Consider the following 20,325-nt stretch of genomic DNA (forward strand, 5'->3'; position numbering starts at 1 on the left):
AGCTTAAGATCCTCAGACAACTTGTCAGTCTCTGATCTGCACATCACCTTGGTTTGACTGTCCAGCAATGAGGTTTTCTCCAAAAGTTGCTGCTTTCCTAGCCGATGTGCTCAGGGTTGCTTACCTCTCGTATGGATGACTTTTAATCGACTTTGGCCTTGGGCACTTCCCGTTGAGTAAACTGATGAATATTGAAAGCAAATGAAATGTGAAATAAAATCATCCTGCTGGGATGAAAAGCATAGTTGGCCCTGCTCTATGGGACAAGTAGAGTAAGGAGTCTGTTTCTAAGGCTTTTTTTTTTGCTTAGGCCAGTTAGGTGGCAGAACTCTGAGGCAAGGCTGAAACATTAGGTTTACAATATAATGCTGACTAGTTTTTGTTGATATTAAATAGCTTGTGTTAATTCACCAGCAGGTTTGAGTCTGCATTCTGACCTTGTTGGTTTGCATGTGATTTACCAAAGTACTACTTGTGATAGTACCAAAGCCACTGTTTACCCCACATGGATTTTTAAATCCTAGTTGACTTTGACCAATCCTGCCCTGTTTACTGTTTGCATAGTCACAGGTCAGGCTGGGCTACTTTGGGGCCTGGCTCTGGGACATGGGCCCACAGTTTCAGTTACTGCTTCAGCCCCTAGCTGAAGATTGGAAGGTTTATTAAGACAACTGAATTAGCCTCATTAAATTTGTGTTTAAAACAAAAGGCAGAGCCCCGACTCTTGGTCTTTTCTCCACCTCTCCCCAAGTGAACTAGGTTTTGCTTCCTTGGTTGAAACAGCATCTGGAATTAAGTAACAAATACTGTACAACCTATTCCATTCTGCAGTTAGACTGGAAAAGAACCAGCTTTAAGACTTTTATTGATATTTCTGCACACTCAAAAAGGAAGACGAGGATTTCTATCCAACTGATTTTGAAAACACACTTCTTCACAAAGGCCCATATTCTCACTCCACCGGAGACAACTTGTACACTAGATTCTGATTCTCAACTAATTCAGGCAGGCATGAACTTTCAAAGAAATCCTAGACAGAAAAAGGACCAGAACTCAAATCACGCGTTAAGCTTCACACGTATCCCCAGAGTCCCCACATACTCACTCTCTATAAAGTTCAGAACTAGACGGAAGGAGGATGACTGACCTCTGTGGGAAAAGTAAAAGTGAAAGAGGTTCTTGGTGCACTGACAAAATGACAAGTTGAAGGTCTATGGTTCCCTTTCACTTCCCAGATGGATCAGGAATAGGAAAACAAGGCTTAACCACTCATGATAATAATCAAACACATGGATTTTGCTAGAGATTTTGCTACACTTGGTTGGGAAAATGACTTCCAGAGAGGCAGACACCAACCTGGTACCCATTTTTGTACATGGATAGTATCAAGGAAATGGGCTCTTGCTGGTAGTGCCCTAAAACTACGTATTTAGTCTGAGTTTCTGAAGCTGTTGCCCTAGGTCAGTCCCTACTGGATGAGGTAGAACTACGGTGGTGGGGATGTTCTTTTTTCTGCGAGGCACTTGTTTTCCAGCTATGTGCCAAACAGATCTGAAGAGCAGCAAGGTCTGGTGTAGCTGTGGGTGGTCAAAGCAGGGATGAAGGCAGCCTGAGGAAGGCAGGACTCCATGGAAAGTACCTCCTCATTCACTGGCTGTTTTTAATTGCTGTTCAGCTTTCCCTAGGAAGGGCAAGGAGTCAGCCGTGGAGGCCAGGTCTTGATGACACTGAGCATGTCTCTAGATATCTATTTTCCCTCAGTTCTATATTTTTTCTATTTTTACTGATTCTGAAATAGCCCTGGCTTCACTGATGAGATCGTGTGTGGGGCAGAGATTGAAACAGTGGATCTGGGACTTCCCTGGCGGTCCAGTGGTTAGGACTCTGCGCTTCCACTGCAGGGGGCACGGGTTCGATCCCTGGTCAGGGAACTAAGATCCCACAGGCCATGTGGTGCAGCCTTAAGAAAAACACCACAATGGATCTACTTCCGTCGCCTTACATGATTTAAAATGTGTGGGAAAATCAGTTTGAATGATGCCTAGGACTAAAGTCAAGACAAAGCAAGTCTTCGACCCCTACCCAAGCACGTCACTCAGAAGTTTGGTCCTGAGGTCTGCTCATCTCCCTGCGAAATCTAGGACCTCGTCTCACTTCCTGTCTCAGGTGTAGCAGCCTTCACAGTCCTTACTTGAGTTCTCATATCTTCTTCCTGCCAGAAAAAGCCTTGAAGCTGGAACACCCACTCCACCTGCCAACAGCAAAAAGAGGTCAGCCCCACAGCAGTGCTGACCAACTTGGCCCAAAGCCCCAGCTAATCAGCAAGCTCCCAGACACAACTGTACATCTCTCCATAAGGGGACATGGGGGAAGGGGGTGACCAAAACACACTTTCTCAGACCAGAGGCAACACTAGCAAAGGGGGACTTTTTCTTAAAAAAGAGGACTTTTTCTTAAAATCTTTAAAATCTGTTTGAAAAGTTGCAAAACAAGATGAAAGTTATAGCCTAATTGTGTACTAAACAAAAATACAAATACACATTTCTAGAAAGTATACGAAAACATTACTCTGAATTTTACAGGTCAGTTTTCTGTATATAACTTGTATTTCTTTATCAGCATAAATTAAGTTTTTCTGACTTAATTTTTAGCCTTTTTTTTTTTTAAGCATCTTCATTTTATTTGGCTTACAGTCATAAGTTAATTACTAATTAGGAAAGAGCTCTTGTTTGATAAGACCAACCCCTTCCAACTAGATGGGGGGCAAAAGCCATTGTAAATTGAAACAAAAAAGAACTCAAGTGTTACTCCCAGAATTCTATTCACCCCATAGGATAAACTCTAGTAGCATCATTAAAGGACTGGGCTAAGCCAGGTCACACAGCGGTACATGGGGAGTTCAAGATCACAGGTTTCATGAGGAGGATCACAGCTTCCAGTCCTAAACTTCATCTGGTAATCTCACAGACACTGTCAGGTGGGCATTCATTACTTGGACATTTGTTAAGTACCTACCCCTAGATGCGCATGTGGCTGTTCCAGCAACCATCCAGTACCTTAAAGCATTCAACTCTTCACAGGCTTTTTGTATTACTTTGAGGGAGAACAGATCCTGGTCACCTCAGCTGGAGAGCTTTCAAATGCCTTAAACCCTCGGGTCTAGCTTTCTGTTCTCTGGTTCCGTGGCCCTGCTGTTATAGTGAAGTGCTTGGCATGTGCTGGTCCTGTAGATCTCCTGGGTTTCTGCCATCACCGTCGTCACTGTGACTACGCTCCAAAGCTCTGCACCCCATTGGTAGGTGGGGCCACCAGAGAAATAACAGCACAATCAATATTAAAAATGCAGTCTGCCACAGGAAGACAGGTAAGGAGCTAGGCCACGTGACAACACCCACCTAGCCTAGCCCTAGGAGAAAGGCCAAAAAGGATTCTGAATCCTTCCTCTAAAAGGATTCAGCTGGCAAACCCTACAAAAAGGCACATAACACCTGTTTGGAAGCTTTAATACAGTATTTAAGACTTTTGTCTTTCTAAATTCTTCATTGTCAATCTCTGCTGCTCTCCACCCACTTTCCCCTAAGAGCTCTGCCTTAGCTACACAATGGCCAGTCCTCTCCTCATGGGGCCTGTTTCCTTTACTCTCAATTTAAATTCAAAATAGGGAAAAATTGCACTTGAGAATAAATCATCCATTTTATTTTATTTTATTTTGTCATGTGCTCACAGCATCTCTCTCTCCTCTCCCTGGCAGGTCACAGAGATAAATTAAAAATAAAATCTACAAGGAAAATAATTTATAAAAGCACTTCCCAGGTTCGTGCCTTCTATCCGTACTGCTCAGTTAGAATGCCTCCCTACCTAAGCGGGGAGGAGAATCAGTGCTTCCCCCCTTCAACTCATTCCTGCTAGCCCGGGGCAGACAATGCTCCAGACCCAGGCCGAGGTGGGGACAGCAGTGGCAACAGTTAGAGACACTGTGGTCCTGGAACCACCCGGCCACCTTGGCGCTCCCCTCTCTGCCTCCCCCAGGCAGTCCTCCAGGAGCCCTTGCTAAACTGGGGGTGTGGAGAAGCTGCCTGTGGCCAAGAGCCTGAGGGAGGGGTACCCTCAGCCCCCGTTACATGCACTTCTCATTCTCCTAGAAAGAAACCCAAAAAAGACAGACAGAGACCTCGGGACAGAGGAGAAAAATCCCAAGTGTTCACACGGTTACACGGAGTCTTTATGGCAAAGAGAACATTTAGCAGCTTTGAATATTGGTATCTCCTTTTTACTCAACACAAGCATTCTAGACCCTATAAGTGAAACAGGGCTCAAGCCCTAAAAAAATCAAAGCGCAAGAAACTCTAAGAGGACTAGTTTTTGTTGTTGCTGCTGGGTTTTGTAGTTTTTTGTCTTTCCAGTGACAAAGCCCAGTTGTTGGTAGGGGAGGCCTGAGGGAAGGGTCATTCCCCAGTGTTGTGCTGAATACTGCCTGGCTTGTCCACACCATCCCCCTGCCTCAGAGCAGCTCCCAGGAGGCTGCAGGCCCAGCCCTGTGGGCACTGCCAGCACCCCAGCTCCAGAAGAGCTCCAGGCAGCCGGTGAGTGGTGGGGGCGCACGGGTGGGAAGAGAACAGCATTCGCATGCAGGCTCTGATGGAGATGTGGGAGCCTCAGCTCAGGGGTTACTGGGCACAGAGGAAGATGTATGGCAGGGCAGTGAGTGACATGCTTGGTGTTGGGGCTGCTGCAACATGAGGCCTCACGACCCCCGCCTGTTGACTCTACCCTTTGATCCTAACCCTCCAAGCCAGTGTCGGGTCCCAGGGGCTCCCCTATGATGGAAACCTCACAGGAGGTATCATCCAAGAGCTCCCCTTCAGGGATGCCAAAGTGCAGGAGCAGGAAGAGTTCACAGGCCCCTCCCAGAACCTACTCCGTGTTCCACCCCTCCCCTAGGTTGAAGTGGGGTTTACTCACACCAGTGATCTAGTCCCCTCTAAAACCAGCTGCCTGAAATCCTGGCCAGAGCCAACTTAACCTGCCCTCTGATTTTCTTCCCGCTTTGATTTTTCTGGGTTTTTTGTTTTCCTTCCTTCCTTCCAGGAATGAGACTTTCTACTACTTTCCTCTCCTCTCGCAAGTCCCTTACTTTCCCTTTTCGGCCTCCAGCCATGCCAGCACCACCCTTCCCTCAAAGGAAAGGGGCAGGGGTGAGGACCCTGTCCACCCAAACGGTCTGGCCACTTCCACCCCCCTCAGTGGGGGAAGCTGAGCCAGACAGCGCCTGCGCCTGCCTCTTCCTGTCCACTGACCCGCAGTCATCCCATCTGAGATCTATTGGATAAGAAGGCATTAAAGTCCCCGCTGTAGGTCCAGGTCCAGGCCCAGCCCTTCTCCAGTTTCCATCTCGGTGAGCGTCAACCCCCTTCCTCCCCAGGCTCACTTTCTCCGGTCCTTCGGCTTCCTCTCCTGCCGCCGGGCCTGCTGGTCAGCCAAGGTGCGGGGAATGAGGAGGACGCTGCCATCCCCGGCATACTGCAGCGCATACTGACTGGGCGAGTAGGGCCGCCCGTTCTCATCCCGCAGCCGCCCAAACACTTCCTGGTACAAGCTCTGGACCTTCTGCTTCATCTGCCGCAGGGACCGGAGGAACTCCACCTTCTCCCGCAGCAGCCGGGCTTTATCGCGCTGCAGGTCCTCCACATCCCGCTCCAGGTTCAGGATGGTGTCCAGCTTGCGCTTACGGCAGTTCTGCGCCGCCATCTTGTTCTTGCCACGGCGCCGGATGTCACGGATGAGGCTCAGCTGGGCCTCACTCAGCTGGTACTTGGACAGCAGCTCGTTGAACTCCTCCACAGGCAGGTTGATGATCTTGTCGTTGGTGAAGGGGATCTTCATGGCTCGGGCTCGATGTTCATCCCGGCTCATCTGTTTGTCCAGGAAGTCAGCCTGCTTCTCCTTGCTGCCCTTCTTGAGGGTGCTGGGTGGTGGCAGGTCAGCGGAGTCGAGGGCACTGGGTGCCATGTTGTATGTATGGTTGTGGCCCACGTGCTCCAAATAGGGCAGGCAGGAGAGCTGAGCTGGGTCCTGGTAGCTCATGCGGCAGAACTTGGAATACTCGGGCTGGTAGCCCACAGCGCCCTCAGCCTCTTCCAGATCCAAGGTCTCAGAGTCAGAACTGTAGCCAACTGCACCTTCCTCAGAAAAGGAGGAAGAGGCTGAGGAAGAAGCAGAGGAAGAAGAAGAGGAAGAAGAGGAGGAGGAGGAGGACGAGGAGGAGGAAGAACTACCTTCAGAGCTGCTCAGGGAGGAAGGGCTATGGCTGGAGTCCAAGGAGAGGCCTGAGTCAGAGTCAAATTCCTCTTCGAGCTGGGAGGCCTGCACGGGGTTAAAGCCTTCTTCAATGGCCAGGTCCATCAGGCTGATCTCATCTAGCATGGCTTCATCTAACAGACCCCCGAGTGGGTCAGGCAGCTCAGGGCCTGCTGTGTCGTTGGCTGTGCCATTCAGCTGGGGTGGAAAGAAGAGCCCTGCCAGGTTGGTGGAACCAAAGGTGGAGTTGAGGCTGGTGGAATTGCTGGGGACCAGCGGGAGCAGCGTGGAGCTGCCGGCCACAGGCAGGCTCTCCACCTCAGGGCTGAAGAGTGAGAAGTCCTGGCTGCAGCCCCCCAGGGACGCCTGATGCAGGCTGACGTTCTGATTGATGGGAGTGTTGGGGGCAAGGCTGTAGTTGGTGCTCAGTGGGTCTCCTGGAGGGGCATCGTACAGGATTTCACTTGTTGATGTGTTCACTTCCATGGCCTGGGAGGGGAGAAGAGCATCACCGTTCACTTAGCGCAGACTCCATCCCCAGGTGTGGCTGGGGGCTCACGACAGCAGGCACCCAACATAGGCACAGCTGCATGGGTGTAAAGGCAAGAGACAGGAAACCACAGCCCACAGCATCAGCTCCTGGCCCCGCTTGATCCATCATGCCTGGCAGAGACGGGTTCCTCCCTGTGGACTCCACCCCAAGGCAGGACTGATCAGCTCCAGGTCATGTTTGGCCCAGACTCCCCCATCATGGAGGAGAGGAAAAAAGCACCTAACACTGCAAAATCAGCACAGTGAAAAGTACACCCAGCCTTGGAGTAAGAAAGCCTAGCTGCACCACTTGCTGTAAGACCAGGAGCATTTCACTCAGTCTCTCTTTGAGGTTCAGTGTCCTCACGTTTAAAATAATAAAGGGCTGACTAGATGATCGTGAGGGCCAAGTGAGACGACGATGGCTGTAAAGCACTACGAGAATGTCAGCTTTTATTAATGCTAAACCTAGGAAACACCCAGCCAAGTGATTATCTGCCTGAAGGGAAAGAAGGAGGCACACCTAGGAGCCAGGCCTGCTTTAGAAGCCTGAGCCCCGGGGCTTTAACCCAAACCCCAATCCTGACTCCACCACCTACTGACACATGGACAGTTACCTCTCAGTGTCCCCACTTTCCTATGGATCAGAAAGGTGTTACTCTCTCTTTTCCCAGAAGTGGAAAAGCAACTGAGTATGAAGACACCCCACACAAAGTCCGATAGGTTTGTGCCTGGTTCTGATAATCCTACCTGCATTTCCATGATGGACATGAGATCTTGCCACTGCTGTTCCAAATCAAATGGAGACTCTGTCCCCGTCAGGAGAGGAGACAAAAGATTGTTTTGAAGACCTGGGGGCTCACTCTCACTAGGCACTGCTTCTGTTATGCTGGAAATGTCTGCTGGAAACTAGGGCAAAACACAGAGGGTTTAACAGGGGAGGAGGAAAGACCACCTTCTGCTTTCCTCCCCGAGACTACCACCTGAGGTTCTGTTTCTTCCTTCCTCTGAATTCACCCCCAGCAGCCAGGACAAGGCCAACACCAAAAGCCGGCCCCTCAGGCAGCCACAGAGAGACACACTGTGTGCAGGCTGCCCTGCTGACTCAGTGTGCTCTCCCTGGAGTCCTGCTCACCTCAGCATTCTCCCCAAAGGGGCAGGTGGCCTCCAGCAGCCTAAGGCACTCTTCCAGGGACAGGGCTGTCTGGTCCTCCCCACCAGGCACCTGTGGCAACAGCAACTGTTAAGTCTGACTGACCCGGGCCTTGGCTGCCTGTGGGCCGAAGCCCCTTCCCCAGCCTTTCCAAGGGGAAGCTTGAAGGAGGCCCTGCATGGTTGCAGGCCTACACTCTCCCTCCGTTCCCAGGCTGTCGGCTGGCCCTGAGTCCCAAACTCCAGGGGAGAAGAGAGTGGGGGGTTCTGACACAAGCAGAAAGCCGCTAGGTGCTCTGCCTCCCGTGTGCTGTTCGTTACCAAGGCGTGGCCCCTCCGCTGCGGCTGCTCTTCTACTCCCGCTTCCTCAGCCACCACTGTGACTTAGAAACCCCAACCCGAGATATACATTCAGGCCCATCCCAGAGACACAACCTGCCTTCTCTAAAGAGAAGTTTCTAGAAGTGGGCAGAGGCAGGAGTACCTGTGCAGGGAAGCTCTCCCCAGTCTCTCCATCCACTAGCAGGTTTCGTGCCAGAGCTTCTGCACCCTCGCCTGGCCAGGTGTCCTCCTGCTCTGCTCCATCTCGCAGTTCCTTATCCACATCCTGCTCCTTCTGGCGATGACTGTAGTCAAAAATCTCACGCCCAGCCCCCAGGTCAATATCCTGTCGCCAAAGGATGTCAATCAGATCTATGTCCTGAAAGACAGAGCACCTTGACTTTAGCTCTGGGGTCCAGGGGCCCCTCCCTGTCCTGCCCCTCAGAGGTTCCTCCTAGCATCACCCCAACTACTCCCGGGTGGGGCCCCTCCCAATCTACACCTGCCAGACTCTACCCCCTGTCCCCTCCGTACCAGCACAGCTTCATTCATCCATTTCCAGACACCAGCCTCCAAAAAAAAAAAAAAAAGAGCTAGCGAAAACCACTAGCACAACCATCACCATACCGGTCTGCGGGCTTAGGATCTGGACCAGAGACACAGCCAGGCCAAAAGGCAGGGCCATCTTACCACTACTTAAGAAGGAAGGGGGAAGCAGGAGACACTTCTCATTTCGGGAATGGGAATCCCTTAAAACTTGGTTTGTAGAAAGCCGGCCATGGCAAGCAAGAGTGAACTGTCAAGCAAAATTGCTTCGCAGTGGCCAGCCTTGCATCAGCCTGTGGTGCCATTTCATTTGCATAAAGGGGTGGGGTGGACTGGAGAGGAAAATCCCTGCATTTGCAACCACCTGATGCAACCAATGACAACGACAGGCTATCCAGCCCTTCCTACAGCCGTTCCCCCTTCCCTGGATGAGGCAGGAGTACGGCTGAACACCCACAATTCTCAGTCCAGGCTCACCTCAAGATCCATCCCTACCAGAATAGAATGCCCACTTTCAGCTGATCCTAGCAAGCTGCCTCAATCCCCGGAGAGCCTCAGGCAGTCAGATGATCCTCACTGGACACCCCACCCCTGCCAAGGCCAGCCCCACGGTGTCCCCACAAACCAGTGCTCTCACTCCCTTACCACACCCCAGGACTCACTGACTCCCATCAGTCAACCCACTCAAGGACATAGCCCCCATCACTGCCCAGCCACAACTGCCGCCTCGGGCACCAAAACGCCTCCCTCTCACTCTACGCTGGCGGCTCCCGATTAGTTCCTGCTCCAACTGCCACCCCCACTGCCACCAGCGTACAACCCCAATAAATATGAGACGTTCGGGTTTCCTATACATGCCGCCCCCTGCTGTTGAAGAAACCCTAAACTGTTGCCTTCCAGTCAGAGATTAAAAGACAGACACTTTCCAGAAAGCAGTATCCTTAGCTTAGACGCATCTCCCTAGCTCTGACCAGGTATCCCTCTCCCACAGTAAGCCTCCCTGATTCTAAGACCTCCCAGGTGCACCTCTCCCTGCAGTCTCCCCACATATACCAACCTGAACAGAAGCCCTGGACCCAGGAGCAGAGGGGGGCTGGGCCACCCGGTGACCAGCCACCAAAGAGTTAAGGGGCCGGCTCCCTTTGGCATGGCCCCTACCACTGTGAGAGCTGCGGTCCAGGCGGGTCATGGTCTGCGAGATGAGCCCCAGGGCAGCTGGTGCTGGGCAGCCGGACAGGGGGCTCCAAGGAGCTCTTGGCTCGCAGGGAGCACACCAGGCTGGAAGGGTGGCCCCTTGCTAGCTCCGAGGGGCCCAAGGAGGGTGCCCCGCCCGTGCTGCTGCCTGGGCGGCCCAGCCCAGCCCCCTTCCTCCATCCTGGAGCAGCCCCCTCCCACCTCACAACCCCAGTTCCACTCAGGCGCCCGGCAGCCCCCACCCTGAGCTCACCGCAGAGGCTGCAGTGAGATGGGACTCCCACCCCATGCTCCGTGCTCAAGCTGCAGAGGAAAGCAAGCTCCCTCCTGGGCCTATCCTCCCGCTCCTCCCTCTCTCCCCCTCCCCACGCCCCCCAAACTTGTTACCTAGGCTGCAGCAAGGAGCCAATCCCCTCCCCCTCCCACCCCGCAGGTCACTGCTGAGGCTGCAGAGAGCCAATCCCCTCCCCCAGGTCAGCAGCTGGGCTGCGGAAAGAGCCAATCCCCTCCCACTGTCGTTACCTAGGCTGCGACGAGAGCCAATCTCCTCCCCCAAGTCTCCGCTGGAGATGCGGAAGGAGCCAATCCCCTCCCACCGCCTGTTACCTAGCTGCAGCCGGGAGCCAATCTCTGCACCAGGGCAGCTGGAGAAGCTGCCGCAAGGAACCAGCCCATCCCCGGGCCGCCTCCGTCTCCTCAAGGAGACGCACCCAGGGGCGGGCAGCCCCACCCAGCCCAGTCAGCCAGCCGGGGTGGCGCAGTGAGAGAGCCCTGGGGGGAAGGGGTGCCACTCTCCCTCCTGTCGCATCCTGCTTACCCAGCCCACTCAGGACTGGAACTCAGGACTGGAACTCAGGACTGGGCAGACACTCCTCCCACAGCTTCTCCGGGAATCTAAGTTCTTCCCTGGAAGTGTAAGGAGTTTTCCCGTTCCTCAGGAGGGCTGTGGCCAGTCGTCCTCAAGCCCAAGTCTCAAAGCTAGGCTGGGCAGGAACCCAGTGCACCCAGATCCACTGGGAACCAGGGGCTTTGTCACCCCACAACAAGCCAGACAAGAGGAAGGGGGAAAGCCATCTGCACATATGCAGGGATGTCACAGTGCTGGCCAGGCCTAGCCCCAGGCAAGAGGAGGGAGACAGGAGCCTGAAAGCCAGCACTGAAGGAGACAGGTGCTCCGCAACGTCCTGGACACAAACATGTCCCCCCCCCCGCCCCCCCACTTTCTCTTTACCCCAGGCTTTGTTCAAGAGCAATCTCGGCCTGAGCCCCGGCTTACATCTCTATAGCAGGAAGAATGCCCCTGACAGAATCAGGGTCACAATTCTGGCTCCCATCCTCACTGCTGCTCCCCTTGAGCCTAAGGTCAGGTCAGGGACAGTATGTTCTCCTTGGTTGCAGAGTGCTCCTCCTCGCCTGCAGAGAGCTGTACACAGGCCACCCCCCGCTCTGGGCAGAGTGCCAACCTCGAGGGGAATCCTATCCCTGACAAGGGCCTGGGCTATAGCTGTCCATCGAATAGGCCTGGCAGCAGGGGAGTGCTGCCACCCCAGGGATAATACCAGCTCCAGCACTGCCTGTCACATGCTCTGGACCTGGGTATTTTTATCCCTGAGTTGCTGAGGAAATAATGTTCTAGACACACAATAATCCTCCCTTCCCCCATACCCAGCCTGGGCCCCTAATGCTAACCCACCCCCAATCTCCAGAGGGAGCAGTGAAGGCCTGGGGTCAGGGAAAGCACAAACTTCATGAAGATCAAGAAATGGAGGCAACCAGGGTCAAAGTCCCATCCCATCCCATCCCACCCCAACCCATCCAATTACATTGAAAACATCCCATTCCACCCCATCCCAGGAGAGGTCCCTGCAGGAAGAGGAATGAAGCTATGCCTGGTGGGTTACCAGCAGCAGGGCTCCCAAGCCCAATTACATCCACCCCTTGAGGAGCTACCGTGGGTGGGATGATGGAAAAGGAGGCTGGGAGGCATACTTCTTCAGACCACTGTGCCAAGACTGGAGCCCAGTTGATGGGAAATAACAGAGGCAGCAGAAGAGAGGTGGCACTGTAAGAATCTCAGAAAAGAGGCACTGCAAGGCAAGGAGTGCTCATGACTCCCATACTCACTCAGGTAATTCTTGTCTCTCTCAAAAGTAGAGCCAATATGAGCCAGCTAAGCACAGAGCAACCCTGGCACTACTGACATTTGGGGCCAGATCAATCTGTTATTTAGGGGCTGTCCTATGCTTTTTAGGAAGTTCAGCAGCATCCCATGCATCTCTCCACTAGATGCCAATAGCACCTTCTCCAGTTGTGACAACCAAAACTGTCTCTGGACACTGCCACATGTTCCCTGATGGACAAAATCATCCCCAGTTGAGGACCACTGGCCCAGAGGAAGCCACATGATTTGACAGTCACTAACATTCAGAGAACCGAGCTCAGGAACAGGCTTCAACGCGGGATGGGAGGCAAAACCTGGTCTGACTGGTAGGCAGAAAGAGCCAAGTTCTACAGCATCTGTAAAACTTTTAACATACCTCCACACCCCCTCTTCCCAAACAATCCCCCCATGCACCCTCGCCTCAAGACTCAGCTCTGGAAAACCCAGCCCAGTGCAATCCAGCCTCCTCCTTCCCTAACAGCCAGCAACTGAACTGGACCTTTTTCCAAGCTCCTTAAGACTGAGTGGCAAGACAGGTCCAAACGCAGAGCTCAAAGCAGTCTTATCACATTGGTGGGGGAGGGGCAGCAGAAACCATTTAACATGGTTAGAGGCGACTGCATCACCTTCTGCCCAGAGCAGTGTGTCAGCCACTCCTCAGTTCAGACCTCTGACAGCTCAAAGCAAGCTGCCTTCAGCAGCAGAATGCGGTTTCTCTTCTAGTTCCCATCCCTCCCATCCCTACTCGCTGCAGTGGGCCTTTAGCAAAGAATGGGAGCCTTGGCCCTCTCCTGGCCAAGAATAACTATCTAAATCTACCCCTTGGCTCAGACCCAGGAGAGGCGACTTATCAGGACCTTACCACCACAACAGGCCTGACCACAAAGGAGGAGAACTTCAGGATACGTATGTGTGTTTTGATGTGGGGGGAGGTACAAGGCAACAGTCCACAAAATATTTGTGTCTTAGCAACAAACATACACCGCATCAAAGCCCATCACAACATGACTCCCTCCCCCACCCCGGGCCTCCAGGAGTCATGTTGAAATCCAAGCAGTAAACACACAGGCATGTTCTAAGGACCTCCCACTGCCCTGACAGTTCATTTAGAGGTGGGTCAATGGTTCAACACAAGGAAATGCTCCCAACCCCCAATCCTAGTCAGACAATCTAGCCCACTCCTATCCCAGAACAATGCCTGAGACCCCCTGGAACCTCTCTGGTTCTTTACAGGGCTTACTACTATTACTACACTCCTTCAGGACCAGCCCACCCCCCCAACCCCAGACCCTTCCCACCCTCCCCTCCACGTCGCCACTAACCTCTTTGGTTAAGTCTCCACTGACTGGAGGGGCTACAGCCCCCAAATCCTCCAAATCTTCACTGAATCCCTGCTCCGTTTCGCTTTCTCGCACCCCGTTGTCTGGGCCTGTCACATCCTGGAGACCACTGGAACTCTCGAGGGCGAGGCCCGAGCTGGGCTGGCTGCCAGAGACAGACCCCTCCGGATCCCGGTGGACCAGCCAGGCGTTAACCTCAGTGGTTGGCACCTGGAACCTGTCCAGGGCCCTCACCTGACTGAGGAGCCGCCGGGCAGTGAAGTAATTGTCCAGGTCTATGCTCTTGGGGTGGATACCGTAGCCATCCAAGGTATTCCTCAGGTTGTGGAACTGGGTCTGAGTATAGGCAGAACTGGGCCCCAGGATGATCTCCCGGAGCGGGGGGAGCTGCGAGGTCAGGTAAGTATCCACGTCCACCCGCACCCCGATCAAACTCAGCAGAATGGTGAACTGGAGGAGTCCTTCCGTTAAGTATTTCTTCAGAGAAAGCATTGCTGAAGGACCAGAATGTTTATGCTTTTTGGTTTTTAAATCTTCCAAAAGACAAATCAAGGCCAATGCTCTGCTGCTCCAGCCAGCAAGTTACCCTCCTCAGTGCCAAACCCTGTACCCCACCCTGGCAGAACACAGGGGCTGAGCTTCCTGACGGCCTCAGAGGAAAGCACACCCCTTGGAGCCAAGGCCACACTCCAGACCACATTCACTTTTCCCTTCTTGACACCTCACCTCCGAAAGTACAACTGTTTCCTAACCCAGTCCAGGCCCTCAGGGCCCACGTGACTTACTGTCTCCACAGTCCACATACAGTCACTTCCTCACTCACATTAGTTGTCCTCTCTGTAAATTTCACTGCAGGTTGTTCTCGGGAACAGCTGATGGATATTTTTTTTCCTTCTCTCTCCTAAGGTTTATTTCCTTTGGCTGGAGCTACAGGCCTTTTGTCTTGGGTCAGAGTGTCCCGCCTCCTCCACACTTACCAGGGGGGTTTCCAGAGAAACCTGAAATGGGAATCACAAAAGCAACAGGATAAGATTCCATAATTTTCATGCCATGACCAAGGCAGAGGTAGGAAACACATTAAAAGGCCACTTTTATTTTTTATTTAAAAATAAATCAGTTATTATACTCCAAGAAAAACAAAACATGAAAACCTGTTACAGACAGAACAACTATGAGAGGAAGGTATTGCTCACAAGGGATCTCAGTTTCTGGATATTAATTCTGCAGTACCCTAAAAGGTAGCTCATTTTGGATAAGCAGATAATGCCCAGGGCATCCAAAATATTTTACACCTTGTCTGATTTACCAACCCTCCCCCCACCCCATACACACTACCCAGCTTCTATTTTTAGCGTGAGAAGTCCATTTCCTATCTTAAAAGAAAGTTTGTTTCTCATCTCTCAGGAGAAAACTGCCTACAATTCTTGTGCCTTCAAGTTCTAAAAGGGAGGGAGAGATTATTAATGGGTGAGAGAGTAAAAGGACAAGAGAACCACCACCACATCATAGAAAAGAATAACGCCTTTTGTTTTCCCAACTTTAAAATCTGATTTCCCTTTCCTATCACTCTCACATTTTTTAAAAAATGGGGGTACTGACGAGATGGGGGGCCCTGAGGCAGGATTATTCGGTCCAGAATTTGAATAGGCAGGTTTTATTTTCATTCACGTGACCTTCTGATCCAAAGCAGAAGGATATGGCCAAGTCTTCAACCCAGATAGCCAAGTGGGGAGGGAGTAAAGCTGCCTTTCACTTTCTAGTCTCTACTTCTGAGCTTCCATTAACCTCATAAACCACGACATAGCTCTCTCCTGTTCACTGCTGTGACCCATCTACGAACTTCATCCTAACGGGAAAGAGGGATACACACACACACACACGCCCTTATCTGGTTGGAGTAAACATAACTGCGACCCAGAATTCCTGCTTACACTACCCTCCAGTTCTCACGCAATTTACTACTAAAAACCTCCCAAGAGCCAATTAAGTTCGAGAAACCGTTAAAGATCGAGTAAGGCCAGGCCTGAGCCCGGTCCCACCCTGCCCCGGATACCCGAGTCCGGCTGGGACCAAGTCGCCATGCCGCTCCTGGCGCCTCGACTTCTAGCCTTCTGGGCAGCAGCGATCAAGTGCTACTTTCCTGGCCTTGACCCACCCTGACGGCCAAACCCCACCCCGCCCTCCGCCCTTATGGCCCCACCCCGCTCCCAAGCCCGGGCCTAACACCACGCCTTCTCAGGCCCTCAGCCCTCCCCAGTCCAACCCACCCCGGAGATGCTTTCTCCACGGCCTCTCGGCCCCTCCCTGCCAGGCCCAGGGCCCGGCCCCGACTCGAACTCCGCTCGGCCGCCCGCTCCCGCCTCCTGCCCCTCAGCTCCACCCCGCCGCCCTTCACCCCGTAAGCCTCGGCCCCGCGGCGCTGCGCCCCTCCCGTTAGGGAAAGAAATGTGCTTGATACCCTCTGCTGATCTCGGCGTCCGCCGCTGCCGCCACAGCAGGCGCTCAGCCCGAGGCCAGGCCTTGCCGCCGCCACCGCCGGCCGGCCTAGAGCTCGCCAGCCTCCGCTTCCCTCCCCGCCCCCTCCTTCTACCTCATACGGAAGCCCGCCCTCCGCGTCCTCCCCCGGAACACGTTTCTCCAATCAACGAGCGGAGACAGTGGCCGTCGCCGGATGTTGCTTTGATTGACAGCAGAGAGAACCCAATGGCTGAGTGTGCCTCCTTCTCCCCTTTACCGATTTCCCAAGACTGACACGGTCCACGGCCCAATGGGCATGTAGGCCCACCCCACGGCATGGGCCCACCAATAAAGTGGGGCGAAGGCCCTATCGCCCGGCGTTCGGGACCCCTCGGCCGTGCGCCCACCGCTCGCCGGCTGCAGGAGGTATTACAGTCTGAGCACGGAGTGAAGTTAATAGGCTGAGCGCTTCCAGTGCATTCTTTGGCGAGGGTATAAGGGCTTAGGGCTGGGAATGGGAGGTGGTATCGCCGCCGGAGTGCGGGGTTCCCCTCTTGAGGGTTCCCACGGTGACTTGCAAAAGTCCAGTGAGACCTGAAATGCTGAGGTGGGGCACAGAGCATGTGTTTCGCGTGGTGGGGACGCTCATGCCGTCATCTTGGGTGCTGGCAGCGGAAATCGCTCTCCCAGCTTCCGCTCCGTGCGGACTGCGCGTTGGGCCGCTTGCCAGTAAGGGATCCTTACGCCGCCTGTCTCAGGCAAACCCTGCGGACGGTTTGCCACGACGATGGTGGGACGTTGGGGTTATGAGGAATGTGGCATAATTAGTTATTTTTGTCATAATACAAACACCTCCTCTGTCTGTACCAACCCCCGCCACCCCACCCCCCTCCGCCCAGCCTCCCACGCAGGTTAGTTTTGCTTTTCAGGAACTTTCCTCAGTTTCTAGTGTTCTCCAGTCTCTTCTAGCCAACATCTTTGTGATTTCCAAACATTGGTTTACCTCCAGCATCACCTTGGGAAGTTGTTAAACTTGCACATTTTGAGGCACCACACCAGAGGTTCTGATTCTTACCCTGGGGTGGCAGTCTGATAACCTCGCCCGTTTATTAAACAACTCGGTAGTTTTCATACAGCTGGTGCAAAGACCACTTTTAGGCAGTCACTGAGTTGGCGTTTGTAGTAAGTTGTTCCTAGCTGTGGGACAAAAGAGGCGTTGACTCAAATTCTTGACTCCCTGGAAGATCCTGCTGATCTAGTGGGCGAGCCATTGGTCCTCATACAACCAAGGACAAGGCCAACTGGTAATTTATTTGATGAGAACATCCAGTCCATCATGTGTTTGGAGAATTAGGCGGCTTAATTCTGGGTGGTTCACAGATTATAACGCACTTTCACCATGTAGGAGTATACAGCATTGAATCCTCAGAAAACTAGTTACTCATTTCAAAGACAGATTAAGGGGACTTCCCTGGTGATGCAGTGGTTAAGAATCCGCCTGCCAATGCAGGGAACATAGGTTTGAGCCCTGGTCGGGGAAGATCCCACATGCCACGGAGCTACTGAGCCCAAGTGCCACAACTACTGAAGCCTGCGCCCCTAGAGCCCTTGCTCCGCAACAAGAGAAGCCACCGCAATGAGAAGCCTGCGCACAGTAACAAAGAGTAGCCCCCGTTCCCCGTAACTAGAGAGAGCCGTTGCGCAGCCAAAAATAAATAATTAACAAAAAAAAGATGGGTTCAGAGAGCACATGTTTTATTTATTCGTTTTACTATTTGTCACCCAGAAAATGCCAAAAAATAAACCCCATGAGGACCAGAATTTTGTGCATTAACTGTTGAGTCTTCAAAACCTAGGACAGTGCCTGCAATAGCAGATACTCAATACTTGCCGGGAGTTCCCGGAAGTTCTAGTGGTTAGGATTCCAGACTTTCACTGCCATGGCCTGACCTCAACCCCTGGTCGGGGAACTGAGATCCCACAAGCCCACAGCATGGCCAAAAATAAATAAATAAATAACATTTCAACTTTAAAAAATAAATAAGGGACTTCCGTGGTGCCGCACTGGTTAAGACTCTGTACTTCCCATGAGAGGGGCCTGGGTTCAATCCCTGGTCAGGGAACTAGATACCACATGCATGCCGCAGCTAAGAGTTCGCATGGCACAACTAAGGAGCTGGCGAGCCACAGCTAAGGAGCCCGCCTGCCACAACTAAGACCCGGTGCTACCAAATAAGTAAAATATTTTATGGAAGTTCCCTGGAGGGCTAGTGCTTAGGATTCTGCGCTTTCACTGCGGAGGCCAGGGTTCGATCCCTGGTTGGGGAACCATCCCACATGCCGCCAAAATACAAGAAATAAAATAAAATATTTTTAAAATAAATAAATAAATAAAAAGTACTTGCTGAATAACTGAAGGGGAACTCAAGCAGGCCTGTGATTAAAAGTTCCTGTTGTGCTCGCTTCGGCAGCACATATACTAAAATTGGAACGATACAGAGAAGATTAGCATGGCCCCTGCGCAAGGATGATACGCAAATTCGTGAAGCGTTCCATATTTTTAAAAAAAAAAAAAAAGAAAGAAAAAAAAAAAAGTTCCTGTTAAAAGCAGAAATCAATACTTGGAGGAGGTGTGGTTTTGAAGGATATGGCATATTATCTAAAAAAATGGATGACCATTCAGCCCCTGAATAAGACCATGAAGGTAAATACTGCTGTTGGATAAGAAAAGAGGAGAAATTAAGGTGTAATCAGTAACTCAAAATATATCAAGGGGGTTGAGAAGGAAATATTTTAAAACCATAGCACTAAAAGATATCAAGACTACACTAAAGTTACCAGGCTAAAATACAAGACTATTTTGAGAAGATAGAAGGAGAGATTGCATACTGAGAGTGGCCATCTGTTTGACACAGCAAATAGAGAATAATTTTAAACCTTGACACAGTTCTGAAAAAACAACTGGGCAATCTTTTATCTATGGGGAGTCAGGGAACCTTAGCACCAACAAAACTAAGTGTTTTGGACAGTCCATTTGTACTTTACAAGTTTCTTTTGAGCTGCATAGCAGGGTACCAGGTGCCTGGGATGAGAAATAAAGTTATGTAGTACATATAAGACTAACGTGAAGTCGAGATAAATATTCACTGTAACGGCAGCTGTGGGTGGGACAGCCACACTGAGGAGATAACGATGTGTGATACTCTCACATCACTTTGAAAGCCTAAATTCATTTGGTCACTTTTTAATGACTCACAAGTTTAAGCTGGCTCTCTTACCCATCCTCTTCTTTCCTTTCTCTCCTTTCTGGGGTCCTGGGTGTGGCGAGAGTTGCAGGCACTGAGAATAGGAGGGGCTCCATGTTAATCCTTAGAGAAACACGGGGAGGGGGAAGGGTAAGCTGGGACAAAGTGAGAGAGTGGCATTGACATATATACACTACCAAATGTAAAACCTATAGCTAGTGGAAAGCAGCCGCATAGCACAGGGAGATCAGCTTGGTGCTCTGTGACCACCTAGAGGGTGGGATAGGGAGGGTGGGAGGGAGATGCAAGAGGGAAGAGATATGGGGATATATGTATATGTATAGCTGATTCACTTTCTTATAAAGCAGAAACTAACACACCATTGTAAAGCAATTATACTCCAATAAAGATGTTTAAAAAAAAAAAATCCTTAGAGAAGCGGTGGGAAAGGTGTGGAGAGGTCTTTTGCCCACACTATCCTGTTCCCTTTCTTTTGCCTCCCAACTTCAAGTACTATGTTTAAATGTGTATAATAATTATTTGAGTGTAAAGTGGGAGAGAGCTGGATCAGGAACTGTGTTATTGTGTTAAAGAATGACTAGGGGTAGTTAGAAAAAGTTTTCAGCTTAGCAGTTACAGAAAGGTGGGAAGAAAAAAGGCAAAGACAAAGAATTGCTAGCCCATTGCAAGGGCTGAGGAGAATAGAGACGTAGAGACAATCTCAGCAGCCGGCAGTGAGGCCTGGCAGGGTGTAGGCACCCAGGATATTTAATAGTACTCTGTGTAGGGAGTGGAGATCAAAAGACCGTCTTCCACTCTGTCTAGAGTTCCAGATCAAGTCTAAGCAGGTGTAAACCTCCTTCCCAGAACCCACTGATTAACCTTGTAAAATCCAGGGTGTGTCCTTCTTCACCCAGGAAGCCACCCCCCTCCCTGCCCCCCCCCACACCCCCTCCTTTCCCGGGAACAGCTGTTAATAGGACAATTACCCAAGAAGCAAAAGAAAGATTCCATGCTGATGTGTCATCAGTCCTGGTATATCCATTAAATCAGACTGAGAAGACCACTGGAAAAAGTGAGT

The 20,325-nt window shown here is 51.6% G+C and overlaps 1 protein-coding gene and 1 non-coding gene across 8 annotated transcripts; one reads left to right on the forward strand and one right to left on the reverse strand.

The window, feature by feature from the left end:
• Positions 1-2,585: 2,585 nt before the first annotated feature.
• Positions 2,586-16,135, reverse strand: NFE2L1 (nuclear factor, erythroid 2 like 1). Of its 7 annotated transcripts, none has more exons than XM_036835623.1 (6): positions 16,001-16,135; positions 13,525-14,540; positions 8,465-8,647; positions 7,964-8,053; positions 7,579-7,737; positions 2,586-6,786 (listed from the first exon to the last, which is right to left on the reverse strand). In XM_036835623.1, exons 2-6 carry the CDS (start codon positions 14,032-14,034, stop codon positions 5,425-5,427), a joined length of 2,304 nt encoding a protein of 767 aa, XP_036691518.1. In that variant the 5' UTR covers positions 14,035-14,540; positions 16,001-16,135; the 3' UTR covers positions 2,586-5,424. The 7 variants fall into 7 exon arrangements, with proteins under 7 accessions (XP_036691518.1, XP_036691515.1, XP_036691517.1 ...); XM_036835620.1 differs by having other exon boundaries at positions 8,465-8,680; XM_036835622.1 differs by lacking the exon at positions 16,001-16,135 and adding an exon at positions 15,596-15,691.
• Positions 16,136-18,454: 2,319 nt separating this feature from the next.
• Positions 18,455-18,561, forward strand: LOC118887613. Its single transcript, XR_005018087.1, has one exon. It is a non-coding gene; the product is annotated as a U6 spliceosomal RNA (small nuclear RNA).
• Positions 18,562-20,325: the final 1,764 nt, after the last annotated feature.

Source organism: Balaenoptera musculus, chromosome 20 (assembly GCF_009873245.2).
Source record: "Balaenoptera musculus isolate JJ_BM4_2016_0621 chromosome 20, mBalMus1.pri.v3, whole genome shotgun sequence".
Lineage (NCBI taxonomy): Eukaryota > Metazoa > Chordata > Mammalia > Artiodactyla > Balaenopteridae > Balaenoptera > Balaenoptera musculus.